The sequence below is a fragment of the Trypanosoma brucei genome, chromosome 3 (assembly GCF_000002445.2).
Source record: "Trypanosoma brucei brucei TREU927 chromosome 3, complete sequence".
In the NCBI taxonomy this organism is placed as follows: domain Eukaryota; phylum Euglenozoa; class Kinetoplastea; order Trypanosomatida; family Trypanosomatidae; genus Trypanosoma; species Trypanosoma brucei.
This window is the reverse complement of record NC_007276.1, coordinates 1,378,768-1,399,064: the sequence shown is the minus strand read 5'-3', so window position 1 is coordinate 1,399,064 and position 20,297 is coordinate 1,378,768. Positions and strand designations below refer to the sequence as shown.

The 20,297-nt window shown below is 50.0% G+C and overlaps 5 protein-coding genes and 1 pseudogene across 5 annotated transcripts, besides 3 other annotated features; all 6 read right to left on the bottom strand.

The window, feature by feature from the left end:
• Positions 1-20,297: part of a sequence feature (sequence corresponds to BAC RPCI93-48K5) that runs on past both edges of the window.
• Positions 492-3,683, bottom strand: Tb927.3.4970 (hypothetical protein, conserved; the record flags this gene model as incomplete). Its single annotated transcript, XM_838995.1, has 1 exon — positions 492-3,683. The coding sequence occupies one exon, from the start codon at positions 3,681-3,683 to the stop codon at positions 492-494; it is 3,192 nt and encodes a 1,063-aa protein (XP_844088.1).
• Positions 4,828-4,853: a microsatellite.
• Tb927.3.4960 (kinesin, putative) lies at positions 5,209-9,993 on the bottom strand (the record flags this gene model as incomplete). The annotated part of the gene is made up of 1 exon (XM_838994.1): positions 5,209-9,993. One exon carries the CDS (start codon positions 9,991-9,993, stop codon positions 5,209-5,211), a length of 4,785 nt encoding a protein of 1,594 aa, XP_844087.1.
• Tb927.3.4950 (hypothetical protein, conserved) lies at positions 10,563-11,987 on the bottom strand (the record flags this gene model as incomplete). Its single annotated transcript, XM_838993.1, has 1 exon — positions 10,563-11,987. One exon carries the CDS (start codon positions 11,985-11,987, stop codon positions 10,563-10,565), a length of 1,425 nt encoding a protein of 474 aa, XP_844086.1.
• Positions 13,504-15,753, bottom strand: Tb927.3.4940 (hypothetical protein, conserved; the record flags this gene model as incomplete). Its single annotated transcript, XM_838992.1, has 1 exon — positions 13,504-15,753. The coding sequence occupies one exon, from the start codon at positions 15,751-15,753 to the stop codon at positions 13,504-13,506; it is 2,250 nt and encodes a 749-aa protein (XP_844085.1).
• Positions 15,980-16,606, bottom strand: Tb927.3.4930 (hypothetical protein, conserved; the record flags this gene model as incomplete). The annotated part of the gene is made up of 1 exon (XM_838991.1): positions 15,980-16,606. The coding sequence occupies one exon, from the start codon at positions 16,604-16,606 to the stop codon at positions 15,980-15,982; it is 627 nt and encodes a 208-aa protein (XP_844084.1).
• Positions 17,326-17,348: a microsatellite.
• On the bottom strand, positions 18,490-19,935 carry Tb927.3.4920 (annotated as a pseudogene).

The window sequence follows — 20,297 nt, the reverse complement described above, 5'->3', positions numbered from 1 at the left end:
GGGCCCCAAACAATGGGCATCGAAAAAAAAAAACGGACGGTAATTTCAACATGCAGAGCAAAAAAAATATGAGGAATGCAACATCAAGAGTGAGATCCTGTCGAAGTCATGTTCTTCCTCCGCTCAATCTGTTTACATCCCTTCTCCATTTTCCCTCTCCCGATTCTCCGCAAGCATCTGAGGCGTAAAAAGAATTCAACAATTGGATAGCATTGGCCGTCTGAATCCCTTCCCTCCTTTTTCTTTGGGTTTAGCCCCACATTGCCCCCCCCAAAAAAAAAAAAAAACTACGCGGGATATTTAAAAAAAAGGCTCTTAACATTCGTTACAGCGTAAAAGATACATAAAGGAGCACACGTAAAAAGAAACATGTCCCTTATTTTCGGAAGAGGGGAGCAGCGAACAAACCGTTACTTCATACGCATACACACTTCCTAAGCACATAGATCGCATATAAATGGAATAACTGAAACTGGTCACGCGCTGTTTGGTCAGCGTGCCGTTTTTACTGTTGCCTTTACATTTTGAACTGCGCACCACGCGCAATTAGGAACAACACACGGCGTCCGGTGCCCCAAAGCACTTGATTCTGCAACAAGACCTAATCCTGCCCTACCCTTCGTCCCTAGCACAGTTTCTCGTCCTAAGATGTTCTGCGACCCCATCCTAGTGGACTCCCTCCCGCGCACTCTAGAAGATACAGACCTCATATCACCCAAGTGCTGCATCACACTCTGTTTGTGCGGAGCAACGGGGCAGATTGCAGACCCGTCGGGTGGGTGCGGCGCTGGTCCAGACATCCTAATGGGACAGCTACCCGTTCCTGAAGGTGATAGGCCCGCCTCACCGCTCTGAGTCGCTGCCTTGTTCACGGGTGATTTTTCATGTTGAGGTGTACCAACTGCTACCCCGGCTTCGCCGCGTGTCCGGGGTGTAAGATTATCCTGCGGCTCACGCCTGACTAGTGGTGTTGCAAACGTCTCCATCTGAGGCGGGCGAAGCACGATAGGGTTCCCCTGATCGTAGTTTGAGTAACTGCCATGAAACGGTTGTGCAGGGTCGTAAGACGACATGACAAGCATTGCCGCGTACGTCTTCGTATCAGGGGTCGGGCGCCGAAAATTTCCGGCCGCAGCAAGATCCATCTCCCGGGTGCTGATTACTATTTGGCTCGGCGCTGTAGACTTTCTTGTTCCTGTGTCATCTCCCAGAAAGCTAAGATCGGGAAAGTCTTGACCAACTTGCGCTGTACGTAGGGTGGCAAGCGCTCGGTTAACTTCCTCCATCCGTGATTCTACCTCCTTTTCTAGGGCAAGGACGCGTGACTGGGAATCTGCACCCTCTAAGACAGCCCCCAGACCAGCGCAACCATTGTCATTTGGTTCCTTCTGGTCCCGCGCATCGACTACTAACTTGGATGCGCCACCGCTTTGCATACGGCCTTCAAACAATCCAACTTCCATGGGTGCCCCGTTTCGTTTCATGAGAAGTCTTCGGAAGCTAGAAATTTCTCGTTCCAACTGCTGAACTCTCATGAGTGATATGGAAGCGTCCTCCCGCGCTCTTCTGTCGATCGTACCGGGTGCGGCCGCGTTAACTGAGCCTTTGTTCACGGCTGCGCGCCCAATGATACGAAGGCGCTCTTCCAACGAAGCCCACCGCTTCCCCCAATCATCCTCTAGGTCATGTACAAGTTCAAATAAGCGAGAGGTATCTTCTCGAGCAGCCTGGTCCACTGCAACCTTCTCGGAAGCGGAACGGTCAGCACCGCGGGGGACGTGGCTCTCCCCGGAAGGCCGTTCAGGAGGCTGAGTGGAAGTGGAACCTATTGGGGGTGATGAGATGTGTGTGTCTGATACTCCTTTGCTTAGGCTCGGCGTGAGTTCCTTTAGCTTCCTCACCACATACTTCTCGAGTAGCTCCACCTGCTCCAATGCAGCGGCAGCGTCATCACGGGCAACCTCATCCACAACCGGAGTATAACTAGGGGCAATCTCCCTCGGTTTACCGGCCTTCTGAAGAAGATCACTTTCAACGGCGCCACTCGGACCGGGCCCGCTGCCCCCAGCACCGGTCTGACCTTTGGACATTACTGTTGGGGATCTCTCCCTCCGTTTGGGAGGGGTTTCAGATTTCCTTGCACCCATACCGGCTTTGGGTGCTGTGACATTTAAGTCTCCACCTTGAACCTTCGCAATAGAACGCTCGAGTTCCTTGAAGCGCTTTGCTACGAACCGACTCAACTCCTCAATGTCCTCTCGTGCCTGTAAATCCTTTGCGCCGGTGGCATCAGAAGTTGGCGACAGTTGCTCAGATGCTGATCCCTGAGCATTATTTTTGTGGCCGCCGTGTACGGACCGAACCCTCTGCTCTAGCAACTGGAGGCGCTTAGACAAGTCGGATATCGTGTCCCCATCCCCAATATTGTCCTGCCGCAGCCCGTCACGAGAATCCAGATGCTCACCATAAGTGACGCGGTCGCGAGCCCCACGGGGCCCGCCACGGTGGGTTCGAGCATCCTCCTCATGGAAGGACTTGAGGTCGTCCTCGTGCGACTGACGGTTGCGCTGCCGCCGGGACCCGCGCGAATCGTCACGGCCAGGCCGGGTGTCGTCGCGGTTGGCATGGGACTCTTCGATTGGAGACCGGGTGCCATCGTCATTAGACTGGGGTTCGCGAACCCGCCGACGCCCTCGGGTTTCATCACGGCCAGAACGATTGTCATCGTTAGCAAAATTATTGTCATCACGAACTGTACGAGAGTCGTCATCGCGGGAAGACTTCCTCTCAGCATCATGAGCCTGCCGATTACGAGCCGATCGAGGTCCACGCGAGCCATCACGACCAGACTGGCTATCATCGCGAGGAGCACCGGAATCATCTTCACGAGCGGGCTTGGAGTCATCATCAGCGGACTGGCGTTTGCGGAACCGGCGAGACCCACGTGAGTCATCACGACCAGACTGACTCCCATCACGAGGAGCGCGAGACCCGCCTTCACGCGGAGTCCGCGAACCATCATCAGCCGCATCCCCAGGATCAGCAAGGCGAGCACTTCGCGCACCGCGTGTTCTCTCATTTCTTTCACCGCCCACAGTACGAACGGCCTGTTTCTGCTGCTCCGCCTGAGAAGTAACAAAGTGACGCGCTTCACTTCGTACCACACGAAAGGGTTGGAGGTTCATAATGTAAGTGGTGTACTCGTCAGGAGTAACAACGGGATCCCCGTATATACTTATCAGTCCATCCACATCCTCAGTGCGGGCCCCCCATAGTGATCTGAACCCTTCCAACGACTTTACCCGTTGTTCAAGGGATTCATATTCCTTGGAAAATGACTTAGCGCTCCCCCCTACTGAGGCAGGAAGCTGCAGTGTGGGTACCGACTTACGCATTTTCGATGTTTGTTGCCGAAGATTATTCACCTGATCCTGTAGGTCGTTGATGATTACCCGCTGCTCCGCTTGCTGGTCTGCAAGAACTTGAATGATTGATTTGAGACTGCTAGCTTGGAGTGTAAAATGACCCTCGAATAGTTTACCGTCGTCAGTAAAGTCAATGTGCCGGCTTGTGCGCGGTAATACACCGGCAGTAGCGTCCTCATTCCCTACAAGAATGGTTTTAGTGGGGCATTGAAGTGGGTTAGGATCAAAATCCACAGTTGTGCCTTCTATTGTTCCCATTCCTTACGTGTAGCGCCGCAAATGACGCTCCACAGTCTCTACACTCTTTCGCTGCACCTTAACTGGGAAGCGTTTACCCTAGCGAACAAATACTGAATCTTAGAAGAAGGCACGCAGATAAAACTTAGAAGAATAACGAGAGTTGATTGAAACGGAAGTGCAAGCGAGATCAGTCATGGACAGGGGTAGTATACACACATCTGAACAAAAAGAAATGTTCCGACACATCTACATAGCTCATTTGTTCCCCCTTTTCGCACGCAAAAGTTCATAAGGCAGAGGAACACTACCCCCCCCCCCTTTCGCCAGGTCAGAAAAGAGTAAAAAAAAGATACTCAAGGAAAACAACAGAACGCTTGGAGCTGGGGGAATGTTAAAATGTCTACTCCCAATATAAGAGGGTTCGCTGGTGGGTCATTAAAACAGCGGTCTCCATCTCTGGCTGTCACTCTCTACGTTTGTTGTGTACACAAACAAACACATCATGAACAATAATCTTCCAACCCCAAAATACAGCGGTTCCCTGCCGTCACATATCATTTACCACCTAATAAACGTCCTCGCTGTAATAATAGAAGAAAGGCAAGGTAAGGTAGAAGAATGGATTGGGAAAGTGAAGTAAACAAATGGCACTAAGGAGTTGACAAATACGACAAATAGAGGTACTAAAAACGGTGATAGGAATAGAGAAAACGATAAAGAAGGAAAGAAAAGGAGGGAAAGGGAGGACAATCATCCCAAAGTGGCGCCATCAACCCACTCTCACCACTTCACTTCCCATAACTCTTTATTATACCTGCGGTGTTAGCTAAGTTCGTGCGTGCAAGTTGACGTTAATTTTTTTTCTTCTGCCCCCAAAGGAAGAAGAACGCGCGGCGAAATCTACGCACTGCAACCGTTTGTAAGATGAGTGCACAAGTCACCACAAGACATCGGTCATTCATGAATCTAAAAACTGACGCGCATCCACGTTAAAAGGGTAAACCAATCGCGAGCAAACGAACACTGAAACGAAACGAGGGCAACGACGCATCGCTCCAACAAAAAAAATCGCGTTAGTGTCATTTGAGCTCACATCTTGCATTTATCATCATCACCGTTACATTCACTTTTGTTCCTCACACGTGCTGAGGTGCTCAAAAAAATGTATATATATATATATATATATATTAGTCTTTTCACTCACCATCGATTCCTCCACTTACCATACGGCCTACAGCGCTCGAAAAGAGAACTATTGATCGACACCTGCCAAACGGTACTCCAACACTGGACGGCAGCAGTGCTACCTGAGGGAAGTTACGGCCTACACCCACGTGCCAAACATATAGCGGGAAAAAAAAAAGTGTCTAAGGTTAAAATAAAGCGCACGCAACGCCTACGCGCACCATAAGTGACACGAGTTTACAGAACTCCCGCCATTATTTTCTGCACGCTATGTGTCACGTCCTTGAAAAGGGGGAGTTCCGCAGACGTTAATGTACGCTAGTATTGTGCTCTTCCTGCTCCCTTCGCAGTAGATAAATTACACAAGTTGAGCATTGCCGCAGCATCGGCACACAGTGGCACCACGGTTATTCTGCCACAAACAGCGTTCACACTCCAGTTTCTCATCTGACTTCAGCACACGATACTTTTGAATCCATACCTTTAGCTGGCGTCGTAGTGATTCGATAACGTCGATAAGGTTATCGGTCAGTTCAATCGGTGTGTCAGCGCCGTCCGGGAATTCAACTTTTCCACCCGGCAGTTGAAATCCACAGACCTCCAGAAGTTTCTTGATGTCAACGTAGTAGGAACCTTCCTGATTATGTGCCACACGAGAACCCGGACGTTTACGACAATTATCCCCTGCTTTAGTGGACAGTTTCCGTAGGTCCACTTCCTGTTCCAAGAGGGAACGCTCCCGAGACTCCATGCTGGTGGAAAGTTCACGACGGCGCCGTTCAACAGCAGCTTCACGTTCCTCCAAGACCTTCTCCGCATCTGCCTGCTGTTCCAGTTCACTCTCCATCTTTTGTATCGCAAGTTCACGTTTTTGTATGTCACCTTTAAGCCGACGAGTCAACTCCTCCAGTTCCATTTCCCTGTCCAAAAGGGAACGCTCCCGAGACTCCATGCTGGTGGAAAGTTCACGACGGCGCCGTTCAACAGCAGCTTCACGTTCCTCCAAGACCTTCTCCGCATCTGCCTGCTGTTCCAGTTCACTCTCCATCTTTTGTACCGCAAGTTCACACTTCTGCGTGTGATCCCTTACTCGATGCATCACATTACACAAACCCGCAACCCCGAGTTCGGCGTCTTCGCAGTATTTCGCGGTGTCCTCTCTGCTTCCCTTCTCCCCAATGGCTTGCTTGCGCAGCATATCTTCGTTTTGTAGCTCCAATAGGTACGTGAGTATCTGCGTCTCCTCGGTGGAACGACGTCTTTTCCACTCATCCTCCTCGTCCTTTAGCTGACTTATACGTTTCTGGAGTTGTGCCTCCTCAAGCGTGATCACCTCCTCTCTCTGGCGCAACAAGTCCACACAGTTCGTATGGTGCGCCATGTTTCTCTCATGGGCGAAAATCTTGTGAAGTTGAATGTTGAATAGCCGAAAAATGTTCTCACGTTCAGCGGCCTCCTGCAAGACTATGGACTCAGCGTGTTGCTGCGCGCCGCGGCAAAAAAGGGTTTGCTGCATGCAATTAACACGGTGGTCAAACTCACGTTTTGCCATCTGCAACTGTGCAGCCGCAGCCTCGTGTTCCTCCTCCTTTAAGCGATACATCGCCATCCTTTCACGATCCATCGCCTCCACTTCAACTAGGTATTCCCTGATTTGCTCATCCTTCTGCTGAAACTCGACCTCACGTTGATGCTGCAGCCGTTCAAACGCGACTATACGCTGGGCAAGTTGTTCATGTTCCGATGCTGCATCTCTTAAACCGCAGTCCGCTTCAGTATGCATGAGGCTAGGCACGCAAGGAGCATCATGGGGCACGACACCACATATTGATCCAAGTCGAAAACCACCGCGCAAATGGTCACTACATGCAGACACCGAAGTACGGTCAACCACCCTGGCGGCCACCTCAGGGCTCCTCGTGTTGGGAGCATTTTCGCCAAACGAAAAAAGAGAGCCGATGGACGTCATCCGCTCGAGGACACTGTATTCATGATAGCACAAATCCTCAAGTAAGCCGCGGCTCCTTTCCTCCATAGTGATCAGCATATTCTTGAGCCATAAGCAAACCGACTCCCCCGCAAGAGCACTTATCGGACGCAGTTCAGACGACCTCCCCCCCTCAACCCCGTTCTCTGAGCAGCGCGGTTCTTGCTGCGACGCGCTGCTTTGGTTAGGAGAGAACTGCCGCCCACTGAGAGACGCATCATTTTCCTCCCCGGTCCCCATCGTGCTACAGTTGGACGGCCACGATGTACCCGACCTGCATCTTCGGCAACCCCGTGGAGGAACGGGAAGCGGCGAGTCAAACACGCAGCTGCGTCCAGCGGAGGATGTGGATGCACGCCTAAGCATCTCATCCCGCTCGTTGTAGAGATTCTCCAACTGCTCACGACATCGCTTGATATCATCTTCCATTCGATCAAACTTCTCTTCCCTCTGTTTCATGTCGAGATGAACACGTTGCAATGCTTCCTGAAGTTCATCTTGAAGCAGTTCTGTGGCGCGGCGTTCGCGGGAAGCTAAAGCCTCTGCCCCACTCTCCTTCGTATCGTACTCCATTGATTTATACTTGGCCTCCACATCCAAAACCGCGGAGCGTGCCTCCAACTCATGCTCCAAGCTCTTAAGCTCATCTTCACGCTTCTGAAGGCGACTCTCCCTTTCCCGAAGTGCGGCAACCGCATCCTTCTCAATAGCATCTGCTTTGGCAATGACTGCGAGGTGTAAGCGGTCCAGTTCCTCTTGCTTCTTTAGAACTTCATCGAGTGATGCCTGGGCCTGTTCCTCGCGTTGCTGCAGCCGCTCCTCTCGCCTCTTTAGTTCCTCCTCAAGGGGGAGAAGCCGCGCCTCCGCATCACAACCCTCCCTGCTGTTTTTAGCGAGCATCTCGTAGTCTTCCTTCAACACATCCAATTCAGTCTTTAGCGATACCGCCTCACGTTCGAGGGCCTTTCGGCCGCGCTCAGTTTCTTCCAATTTATGGGCAAGTTCAGACTCGCGTTTGGTTGTTTCCCGGCGATCCTGAGATATTTGTCGCGCCTTTTCTGCCTCGCTCTCAGCTAACTTGTGGTGAAGCTCTCGGGTCGCTTGCTGGGCATCTAACCACTTGCGGTGAAGCTCACTCTCGCGACGTGCTGCAACTTCTTCCACATTACGCATTCTCTCCATAGCATCACGCAATCGGTCCCTCATTTTGTCTTCCTGTGCGCAAATTTCAGCTTCCAAAGCCTTATGGCGCTCAAGCCATTTTCGTTCCTGCTGCATCATGCGCTGATGCAAACGGGAAACCTCCTCCTCGGCACGACTCTGGGCCTCCTGCAGCTCCCGCTCACGCTGCCCGACTGCAAGTTCCTTCTCGTGTAACTTATCTTTCAGCTCCCCCTGTGCACGAAGGAGGTCAGAAATGCGCTCCTCCGAAAAATTTTTAAACTCTTTCAATCGGCTCTCCGCATCACGGTGCTTCCTTTGAATTTCGTGACCTTTCCGCTTCAAATGATTTTCCTTCTCATTGAATTGGGCTTCTAACGCCCTTAAACGCACCTCAGCCTCAGCCGCACTCTCTCTCCTTATGTTTTGCAGCTCCCGCCCCTGCTCTCTGTATCTCGCCCTCGCACGCTCAATTTCTTCTTCCAGCTCTTCCATCTTCCTCCTGTAACGGTCCCTCTCCTCATCTGTAGCGAAATTGGAGCCGCCAAGAGAAGTCTCCTTGCCTTCCGACGAGCTCTCAGAATGACGTAAAGCACCCCCATTATGTAAGCCTCCGTCGCCAGCACGCCTTAGATCAGCATACGATTCCTCCAAGCCAGTGCCTTGTGGTTGCCTTTCCCTGCGCTTCTGGCGTAAACTAAGCATCTCCTCACTGGCCTTACGAAGCTCTTTAGCTGACGGTCCTCTCTTCGCACATGGCTTGTTCACAATTCGTCGCGCCTTAAGCCCGTACTGAAGTGTTTGAACCGTGTGCACACGTTGGGCCTCCGTGGGGGCAATGGTACAAATCATCGTGGTTTTGCTGTTTCCACCAAATGCGTCCTTTAGAATCTTCGTCAACGTACTGTCACGGTATGGTGGCCTCATATGGCGTCGACTAGGATCCGAAAGAGCCTCAATTACCATACCCAGGGTGAAGAGGCTGCAGTTAATATCAACACCCTCCTTGAATAGCTGTCCCGACATGCCCGCTTCCCCAACGCGTTCACTACCCGCCAAATCAACGAGGCGAACGGTAAGGAACTTGCCTGGGGCACCGACACACTCACCATCGGGTCCCCTCACTACAAGCATCTCGGTGAGCTCCACAACAAATATAGCATGACTACGACTACTGCGCTCATTCATGGCCGTAGAGGCTGTTTTCCTGTGTCTGTTACCAATTTTTAGGAGATGCAGTATTTCCGCTGAATTACGGACGTTAACCCGCTGCGCACCATTGAGCGCAAAGTGCGCTTCGTTATCCGTGATCACCTCACGAATAGTGACAGGGGCACCGTTATTCAGTAAATCGCTAATCTTCTCACAATAAACCTCCACATAGGAGGCATGCACATCCCACGTCAGCGTTCCCCCGTCAGACAAGCTGACCGAGCGATCTCTGATCTTCTGAAACATCTCACGGCATAGGCGTGGGACAATGCCCTCCTCACCATCGTTGAGCACATCCTCGTCCTCACCCAGAAAGCCGCCATCCATGTCACCCATCATTGTGTAAGTTTTTCCGCTGCCTGTGCTACCGTATACCATAAGTGTGCTGTTAAAGCCCTCAAATGCGTGGTCCAAAAGGGGTTGCCCAACCATTTTGTACAGTGCTGCCTGACTTACCGGCGGCGAGCCGTTTAGCGCATTTCCACCGCAAGACCATACGGGCAACTCAAAAGGAAACTCTTGTTGCTCCTCGCCTCGGTTCCTCACGAATATCTTCTTCGCTGACGGATCCATCGAAACGATGACATCTTGTCCCGCCTCATTGACAGACAAAGGCCGCACACGAACTGCTACATGCACGGCTTCACTAGCACCTTGTCGTTGTTCCCCTCTAGCCGAACTCACCCTTGCACGAGGGCTGGCACGTGAGGAAGGAGGCGAGGGTGACGAGACAAGGTTCGACGTCTGCCGCCTTATTCGAAGTAAGTCACGGTGCATAGACATGAATAAGCGATACTACAGCTTACGATACACGTGTATATGCACTCTATCTAGTAAACAACTCTATGAATATCACCTTTCGACGTATGCTAAAAAGATACTCTCTCCTTCTAACAATATATAAAATGAAAAATAATCTAAACTTGGTCGCACTCCCACTCACAGAAACTGATAACTTACCCGTGCGAAAGGCCGCTTGATGCTCTCCTTCGATACTTTGTACGTTATTCCTCTACTTTTGGTTCGTTTTGCGGTATTGGTGGTGTGGTGGATACACCTACTCTGCGGATATTCCTAGGGTTTAAACGCACCTTTCTCAATGCGCTGCCTATCACCCCCTCTTCCTCAGTAGTCTTCTTGCCAAATTGGAAGCAGTGAAAAAAAGAAGGTAGTTGCTTAGCTATTAGAAGTGGGCAGCATCACAAAAAGAAAGAACATTCGGAGTGCTGTAGTGCAAAATAAAATCAAAACAGTGAAAGGTACTCGCAAAAGCAGGCACCACCGCCATCAGCCCCTGTTGCATAGAATGCAAGCCTTGAGCCTTCGTCGATAGACCTGAGATGTGAAAGACGTTATGGAGGTCCAACAGGGCGCTTCATCGCGATGCGATAAAGACGCGTGGTTGCAATGCTAACTAGAAGCAGTGGGTGAAACAGTGCGACTACCATCACCACAACAGTAACAGTGACAAGGAAGGGCTTCTTCAATTTGGGAACTTGGCGCAGGTCCAATCCCAAATACTCATCATAAAAGTCATACGCACAAAATCGAACCTGCATCTCATATATCGCCACCCCCACCAAAACCATGTAGAACACATGTAACCAGTCAGCGTAGGGATACGACATCATCACATGGTATGACGTATGGCGATCACCGTGGTCAAAGTCACTCAACATAGCCTTCACTTGTCGGCGTTGTACGACGTCTAGGCCCATTGTTCGATAGAGAATGTGCCTGTCCTCATTGCCTTTCAATTGATCTTTGATGGCTGTTGGAGCCGTCTGAGCTACATACTTGGCAAATCTATGGGCACCTTCGCTCGAGTCCGGCAGTTTTCCATCACTGTCGCATAGCCTACCTAATTCCGTCGTGGGAGGGAAAGCATACCCTTGAAACCGCATCACACCCATCTGCTGCATGACAAGTACCGGGTCGTACGCTCTGGGGCCGCTGGTAAGCTCCACCTTCAACTTACTGCTAGCCCGAAGATAATCAATTGGCTGTGACTCCAGTCCGCGCGCCAGCTCTTCCTGGGTGTAAGACCGAAGGTCCTCCAGACGTCCGTCCCCTTCACCCTCGCTACCGCCGTCAGATAAGTATTTTGCGCGGAACTCCTTCAGCATCTCTGGATATTGGGGGGTCCCCTGGTAGTATTCCAGACGGCGAAGATCAACCTGCATTTGTTGTAAGAGCGGCAATTCATCGCCAGTGGGATTTCCTCCAGTGGTTTCTCCGCCTTCCTCACCTCTGCCAACAGTTCCTTCATGTTGTCTGATCTTTTTCCCTTCCGGCACTCCATCGGCTACGTCCCTCGACTCAAATATCGATCCTTTACTCCCCCCATACGTGAGGGGTGGAGATGCATCTGTTTTCTCGCTTCGGTTCCGCGTAGATGTGGAATTTTTCACCACCGCTAGACGACTGACCTCTGCTCCGATGTCCCCCGTTAACAAGGAGGCCCCTGCGCGGACACTTGTAGATGACAATCGCGCTGCTTTTTCATTGATGTAACTGGGTGATTCCGCCGGGCGGACGGGAGGCTCGGGGGCGAAGAGTTGGCCAGGCTCTAGTTTAACCTCACCAGTCGCATCCCCACATCCCTTCATCAGACCTGAGCGCACTCCACTGTCTTTCCGAAGAAACTGTAGCGAGGCATCGTCTGATGCTCGTTCCTCCGGGGGCACATAAAAGGCGGGGCGCGGTGGAGGTACATCATAATCAGTGGGCCTATCACCACGCGAAGAACCACTCGCAGCGCTGCACCAGCGTCGCATGCATCCAGCGTGAACAGCAAAATTTCTTATTTCAGCTCCTGACTCGGTCACCCCACGGTACAATGCACGCCGCATCCCAACTTACTGGCCGCACCGCGTATCTACAAGGGGCAAAAGAAATTAACGAAATAATGACAAATGACCGTAAAAGAAGACAAACAGCGCGCAGACCTACGGAAGGAGATACACACACATATGGGAAACGAGAAGGTGCGTGGTACTCGGCTGGCGTATGCAAACAAAAAACAAGAAACTGCATTAATACGAAGAGTTCCTCCCACATGCACATAACTCTCAGGCCCTTACACCCTCGTATATTGGAGTGAGGGGTACAAAAACACAAACGGATTATGGAATAAAAATAATTAAAGATGTCCGATGTAAACGACGGTCGCTGACGAGCACCCACAGAGCCCGAACCCAGTTTAAACACCCCAAGTAAAAGGACAGAGGTCAACGAGGTGGATCCTAAAGTCAGTAAGCCGACATAGCGTAGTGGAGGGCATAGTCGATTCAAGGATCGCGCTTGGTTGAATATACCGCCGCCAAAACGAAGCCAGCCTCATCAATAGGAACCGGATATAAGGTCAAATGCAGCGCACTAACCCAGGCGTATTCCCTTGTGCCTTTAAAAAAAAAAAAGAAACAGTGTCCTCCTGACGCGAGCAAACAGGAAATGGGGTTGATCTGCCACAATACGCTGAACTTCGACCCTACCACAACAAAGCCACACCTCCAATCCCATAGTTACACAAGTGCCTTACATAAGTTGGCCCTCAATATGTTCTGAATAACGGACACACGCTCAAGCGGAAGCACCTGAGAACACAAAGAAACGACCCATAGGGACCATCAAAACAACTCAACAACCGCCATGAGTGGGAGGGGTAGTCAGGGCACTGAGGCGGGGATATCATGCACATTTCTCGCCGCTTAGCAATACGAAGAAAAAAAAAGTGGGCACAGTCCATTTTACTTCACTGACAAAACTAGCAGAATGCATCCCTCTTCCATCACCGAATGCCAACGATCTCTCTCCTCAATTATGGTATCCCAAACGAAATCGCTAACACATCGTCGTTTCCCGACACCCGTTCGCTCGTAGCCGGCGGCGTTTACCTGCCTCCACGCTACCACTTCCTCTTTTGATAAATGAGTAAACAATGTGAATACGAGGGTACAAAAAATTAAACACAAATGGTATATCTCATAAACCCTGAAAACATACTTTTTTCATTAGAGCTGCACAAACTATTCGAATACAAGTATATGTACGTATTCAAATGCTATGAGGCGGGCCAGTGCATAGACGGTGGCCCGTAGCAAAGCGCCCGCGGTGGGGAGGGCCGGAAACCGGCCTTTTGTTAAGCCGAAAAACCAAATAAGAAAGAAAATTATGGAAAATAACCGAAAAACTAAACGCCCTACCATCATGTTAAAGCCTCATTGGAAGAAGACTCGAGGCGCGACTGTGACTTCATACAAACTGGAGAGGAGGTAGAGCTTTGTCCATCACTTATTTCTTTCGGTAGACGGACAGCCGAACTTTTCTGAAAGTTGCTGTAGAGTCTGACGCAGGAAACGCAACCGTCAGTTGTGTTGGGTCTCCGACGCGGTCCACCACGTTTTCTCCGCCCAACAGATGATAGATCTCGTTTTCTGAGAAGACGACCTGCTTGGGTGTTTCCTCACCCCCCTGCTCCCTCTTTCCTTCGTTGACTTCATCAGTCACTCCATCAAGCCCGAAGACAATCAAACCACCCACCACAAGCCTGTCAACCATATGCGACGGAACAGCGGTGGGGTTGTAGCTCCTATCCAGCGTGTTCCAGCACAAGATCAACGAGAAATCTTTCATGTGGGAGTGTAGGTTCGTAGGATCTGCTTGAAAAAAAACAGCGCGCCCTCGGGTTGCATCCCACGGGTACCCCAGCGACTTGAAGGTTTGTTCTACACGTCTCGACGTAGAAGAGTTCACAATACTATATGTGTAGCTTCCGCGCTCACTGATAGCGTAGGCGGGAATGAGCAATCGGGCAGAAAAATCCGACCCAACCACTTGATCAAACATTGACGTCAGCTCAAATGCTATCCGTCCAGCCCCACACGCAAAATCAAGGGCACGCTTCGGCCCTGTCCTAGCACAACACCTGAACTGGTTCATAACAAATTCTGCTATCTGTACGAAACCATTAGGGATGTCATTAAACGAAGGACGGTAGTTGGCATCCGTAATGGCATCCACCATGGGATCAAGCCCCAACGAATTCAAGTTGAGAAACCCCTCTTGCACCGGTTCACCTTCCACGTATCGAAGTCCGATGTATTGGAAGAAATGGCGGCGAAAGGCGAAGCGAGCATCGCGTGTAGCCTCGTTCCCCGTACTAACCCATGCCCCGCCTTTCATACACGCATGGCGACCATCAAAGGTAGGCATAGAAAAATCATCGTAGAATGGATGCACCTGGTAACCAGGATACGGGTATACTGGTGTTTCACAGTGCTGCCACACGTTTCCAACTATATCGAAAAATGGACCGTGAGCAAACTTATCGACAGGGCAACTACTTTGGAAGTGTTCCATGTTAACATTCCCCGGCGCTACATCCCACAACATTTGATCTTTGCCGACGTACCGGTCCCAAAGAATCAGCCATTCAGCTTCTGTAGGCATACGAATTTTCTTCCCAGTTTGCTCACTTTTAAAGTTACAAAACGCCCGAGCCTCAAGATTGTTAATCTCACATGGCCAGCTCCACGGCAAGTCAATAAGCGTCGTTTGAAGTCGAAGCGCATAACCCTTGGGTCGGTTCTCATCGCGAACCCAGAACCAGGGACACTCAGGTTTCCTCCACTGGACCCAGTTCCACCCTTCCTCATCCCAGTAGCGTTGCGTAGCGTAACCACCTGCAACAACAAAGGTAAAGAACTCCGCGTTAGACACTAAGTACTTACTCGCCTTGAACGGTGCAACATTAAGCACATAATTTCCGTCAGAGTAGTCGCAATCCCAACCGTATAGCTCAGAGTTAGGCGCACGTCCGACGGCTACCCGTCCCCCGGCTACATCCACCAGCTCGTTTGCCGGGGCTTCGCAACCTGCCTCCCCACACGGCTTCCAGAACTGATCCATAGACGGCCTCACATAACGCATGGGAAGTTCTCGCACGTGAACGGAGGCGGTTTCGACGTGGATGCGCTCGTGCTCAGCACACATCAACATTAACCACCAAAATGAACTGTCAGCGTTCTCTGTGCTTCCAGCAAATGTCAAGGGAAGGGTCAGTTCAAATTTGCCACTTGTCATCATGCCATCCACGTGCTTACGGACAGCACGGCGGTACTCTACAACTTCCTCCACTGTTGGCCAGTTATAGTGCTCTTCGTTAAGATCATCCCAGCTCATCTCATCCACACCAACTGCAAACGCCTCCTCAAGGTGTGGGCGAATTCGCATGGAGAGTCCAGCGGCGCACAACTTATTTATGTAGAAGCAGGCAGTGTGGCCGTAGTAAAAAATTAAGGGGTGGCGAAGCTTGTGGATCGGTTGAACGAAAAACGCTTCCTCCGACGAGAGGCATTCAAAAACCCTCTCATACAGTTCCATAGTGCTATGCACGTAAGAGCGTATCTCCTCCACCTTCTGTTTCACGTCTCCGTCGGCCAGCGCCGGCGTGCGCTGGTGAAATAGGTCTCGTGGAGACGAAAGATTGAAAAGTCGGCTGACTTCCTCCTGCGAATAGTGATTTAGGACGAGTGAGGTCATTTTTTGATTACTTAGCTTCTTATTCTATAAAGCAGCCGGAGGGGTCAGAGAAATAGGATCACCTCACGAACGCAACTACTGGGAAACCGGCAACCACGGCGGAGGAAGATGGGCAACACTGAGCCGAGCAGTCAGGAGGGGAAAACATGCAGTCCCATCTGCAAAAAGTATAAAAATAGACGTGGTGCGGGAAAAAAAAAAGAATCAAATAAACGAATAAACAATCTCAGGAAAAAAATATGTGAAGTAAAGCGTCCAATTCACATAACCGAAGAACGAACCAATCAGGTTTTGTCATTATTGGGTTTTCCACCCGATAGCCCACCGGAGCGGGAAGTGTTTGTGTCTCTGCGTCCGTACAAGTAATAGCAACTTTCAGTAGCGAACGAGAGCTCACCGGCACCGGGTTAGTTTTCTCTTCCCCAGATACATCAAACTCCACGAGATCCTTATCCCCAGCGATGGAGGACAAAGGCACAAGAGCAGAGGATTGGGAAAAAACGGCCCTACACATCCGCGTGCCAGAAGCAGCCAATGGTGACATCTCTGCTTCCACATCATAAATCATGCTAGAAGTATCAACAGCTGAATCACACTGAATCTTGCGCACGCGCAAGAGTTCCAAGAGCCGCTCACTGCGCTTCACGACATCTTCACACGCGTCGCTGTCAGCAGTGTCGTCTGCTTCTAACGTGGGCTTCGTCCACACTGACCGTCCTCGCTTTTGGTCTGAGTGACAACAGGGCCCGCAGCACCGGGTGCCGCCACGAACGTGTACACTGCCGTTCTCTGCATCTGTGGAAGCTGAAGCAGGTAGTACTAATCTGTTGTTCATAATAGCAGTTTCTCTCATTCGCTCTCAAAATATGTGGGAAGAAGCATCGTTGAGCGACTACCGTTCAAAATAAGGGAATGCAGGCAGCGGCAATGCAGACCCACTTCCATGTAGATAACTCACCTCTAAGCATCTCCCCACCAACAAAAACATCTTCACAGATACCCTTTAGTCGTTTCCCCCGATCAAAGTACAGCGACATCCCCGAGCTGTATCAAGCCCATTCCTCTGCACCATTAAAGGGAAGAAACAAATAAACACTCCAAAAAAAAAAATCCCTCCCCTATCGCGAATAATGCTACAGCACTTCCCCCAAGCAACGTAACCGATGAAATTAGCATGAACGTCGCCACGTCCGTTTATTCAAGACGTGCATGTGGCAAAATTTTTTGCTAGCTAGGTGGTTTGTGCGACAGACAGTTTGTACTTGTGGTCACTGCCAAATAACACAAGCGCTGCAGTCGAAACCCCAGCAAACCACGCACAAACACGTTTGTATCAACCACGAACACCACATGCCAGAGGATACGACGGGTCCTTCAAGTCAAAATAGTTGACCAGTCGAAAAACGATTCAACCACTCACGGTAACGAGTGGCTACAGTACAAAGAAACTTCCAGTGATAACAACGACAACAAATCGGGGCACTAATAGGTAATGATGGCGCTAAAATGTGCCTTTAACAACAAAACCGACGCCACAAACAACGAAAAACAGATAACTGGGTTAACAGATGGTATATATATATATATATATATATTTTTAAAAAGATACCGTCGTAAACATGATCCCAACTACCGCTCCAGTATGAAAAGAGGTAAAGTAGAATGTGTGAAACACCAAAGTTCGCATGAAACACAACGCTTTTCATTGATGTGGTTATCGAAATAAGGTGCATGCCTTCGACACGCTGTGTATCAACGGAGTCACAATAGTGCAACTGCTGAGCCGAATCCCACCAAAAACTCACCTACATAGTATTAAGTGGCGCCTCCGACTCGGGTAAAACACAAAGAAGTGACTATGTCATTATGACGCGCCAAAACATGATAGAAAAATATCACATAACTCATCACAATCAAATTGACAGGGTGGGTTCGTTCAAAGACTCGAAATCCACCGGGTGTATCCACCGCTTATATTTGCCTGAAAGAAATTTAGCAGTCGGGTGGGAACATGCCCTTTCTTGAGCTTGCTTCGGAAAACTCTGCACTCCATTACCAGCGACACCAAACTGTCGAAAGAAACCCGACGTCGTTGAAGCGTTTAACGTTCGCAGCGCACCCGTGGGTGAAATAGCGGGAAGGGGTGCCGTCCTCTTCCCAATATCGAATGCACGGTAACAACAGCCAGTCGAACTGGGTTTCATGTGCGGCTACATGGATCACTTGATGTATATCTTTCCTCAAAGTTGTAGAAAGGGGGAATTTAAAAACGAAGTAGAATGCTTTCATTCAAGTTTCAGATCTATGATATAATTGCACGTCACCCGCTCTTCGCGCAGGACCCCTACAGTTATGTTCATATACTTCCCTGCTGCCGCATAAATTTGTGCTACACCCGGGTACAAGGGTAAACATGCCTTATACCCCCTCCCCACCCAACGTTCTTTAATCGCGCTAGTAACGCCGCAGCCCTGAACAGAGAAAACGGGAGCCAAAACATTAATCCGCACATACATAAACGTAATACATACCAATTTCGCACCAGTCTTTGTCATGAAACATCGTTCACTGGAGCAAATGGTAGTTCAATGTCCCTGAGCACAAGGCGGAAGTAATGTATATGTTCTTCGGGGTTGCTACCCCCCCCCCTCGATGAACCTACAGTCATGGTGCTTCCTCCATGGCGAACAGTCGGTAAACGTTGGTGATGATACGGGGAAAAAACACCGGTACAACCTAATTTTTTGCAATCACCTCTGAAGGCTGTTTGCCTGGGGAAGACTGAGACGATACGTCGACATGTGCCTTTGACGCCTCCCTGCAGCGGGCCCCGATAGATATGAGTGTAGATTCGGTAATTGCCTTCACTCCGCTACTCTGATCGAACGCATCAAACACAGTAGAAACTACATGGGAAGAATTATGGGTTTCACTTCCAATGAAATCTATGACATCCGTAACTGTTATATATTCGTTCACTGTTTTACTTTTGCGAATGTCTTCAAACATACGTTTCACATTTGGTTCCGTTAGATAAGCGCCCAGCGATATTTGAATATTCTGAATTGCAATATCCTTATCACTGATTTTCGTTTTAGCATTTAACTCTGCAAGTTTCTCCACTAGCTGATCAGCGTCCTCAGGTTTACCCTCACTCATGGATGGAGCTGTGTCGACCGTTTCGCAGAGTGTCTCGAGATTTCCACGAATGCTCTCGGGAAGATGTTGAATGCCCAATAGCTGCCGGCGCTGTTCCACAGGCAAGCGTTTCATTGACTCTTTCAAGCTGTATCGGGTAGGCTTGACCCAGAAAAGGGTGTTGTAAGGGACATCCGGGTCACGTCCTAGAGATATCCACCATTCAAGTTGGATACGTAGTGTCTCCGCATCCTCTGTCCAGCGCATACCCCGAACAAGGTTCGCCTTTATCAGCTCCTCATCCGTTAAATCGTCAAGCCCCTCCAAACGTAGCATACGGTCATCCTCGCGGGTTTTATGATACTGCCGCAAGATCTTACGACGCATGTAAGGAGCCATAATTTTGTTAGGAACAAGACCATGGTATGCTTTGTATACTCCCACAGTCCTTGCCAGAGCTACTGCAATACCATTGGGGATCTGGTAGACATTAAACGGCCCTTCCCGACCAAAATGAGGTGCAATTAAACGTATCTGGTTCGCGGTCACCGCCTCCCCCATTGCCGAGAAACGCACCACTTCTTGTTGTTCTTTCGTAAAGCTTACAAAAGCAGTGGACGACAGGTATTCCGCCAACCGGCGTCGGGCACGCACCGTTCCCATAAGAGTCGTAAAGGCCTTGTTGCGTCCCTGATTTTCACTCTCAAATGTTGAGGGAATCAGGTCCGGAAACATCTTCAGTGCAACAGGTAGCAGGAGCTCGGCAAACGGAACGAGGATGAAGAAACTAAAGGGGACGAGTCGAAGAAGATCTTTAGTTGCGCTTTCCAGAAGTAACCGCTCCCGCCGAGTTAAGGCAACTCCTGCATTGAGCTGCCGGGAGGTATTTCCAAGCCAGACGCGTATTCAAGAAGAAAAGATTAAATCCGTGATACACGTGACGAAGTCCTTCCCGGGCTGCGTGAGGTATACCCTGCCTTGGACTGTTTCGTTATTTTTGATGAGCTTGAGGTATGGAGACGGAACCCCGTTGCTGCCAACATCGGGGGGGAAAAATGCGTCCGTTCTTCAATGACTAACCGCCGCAACACCCCGATAATCTGCTACTTTTGTTAAGACACCTTTTAAAAACTTTCCGATCGTGACCCCTTCTTATAGAATTCCCCCTTTTTTCTCTGCTAAGCAGTAAAACAAAAACAGGAAAAATGAATGCTTTCAAATAGAGTATTTCAACTGGTTCAAGAAAATGAGGGCTGCAGTGGTTCCGTGTACACACCCACAAACATACAGAAGTCGGGGTGTGGTGTATAAGCAACTTAATGATTGCAAACTATCAAAGAGGTTTCCAACCGCGCCTCTGTGGCTGCTAAGTGAATGAAACCGAAGTGGTCTCATTGATTCTAGAA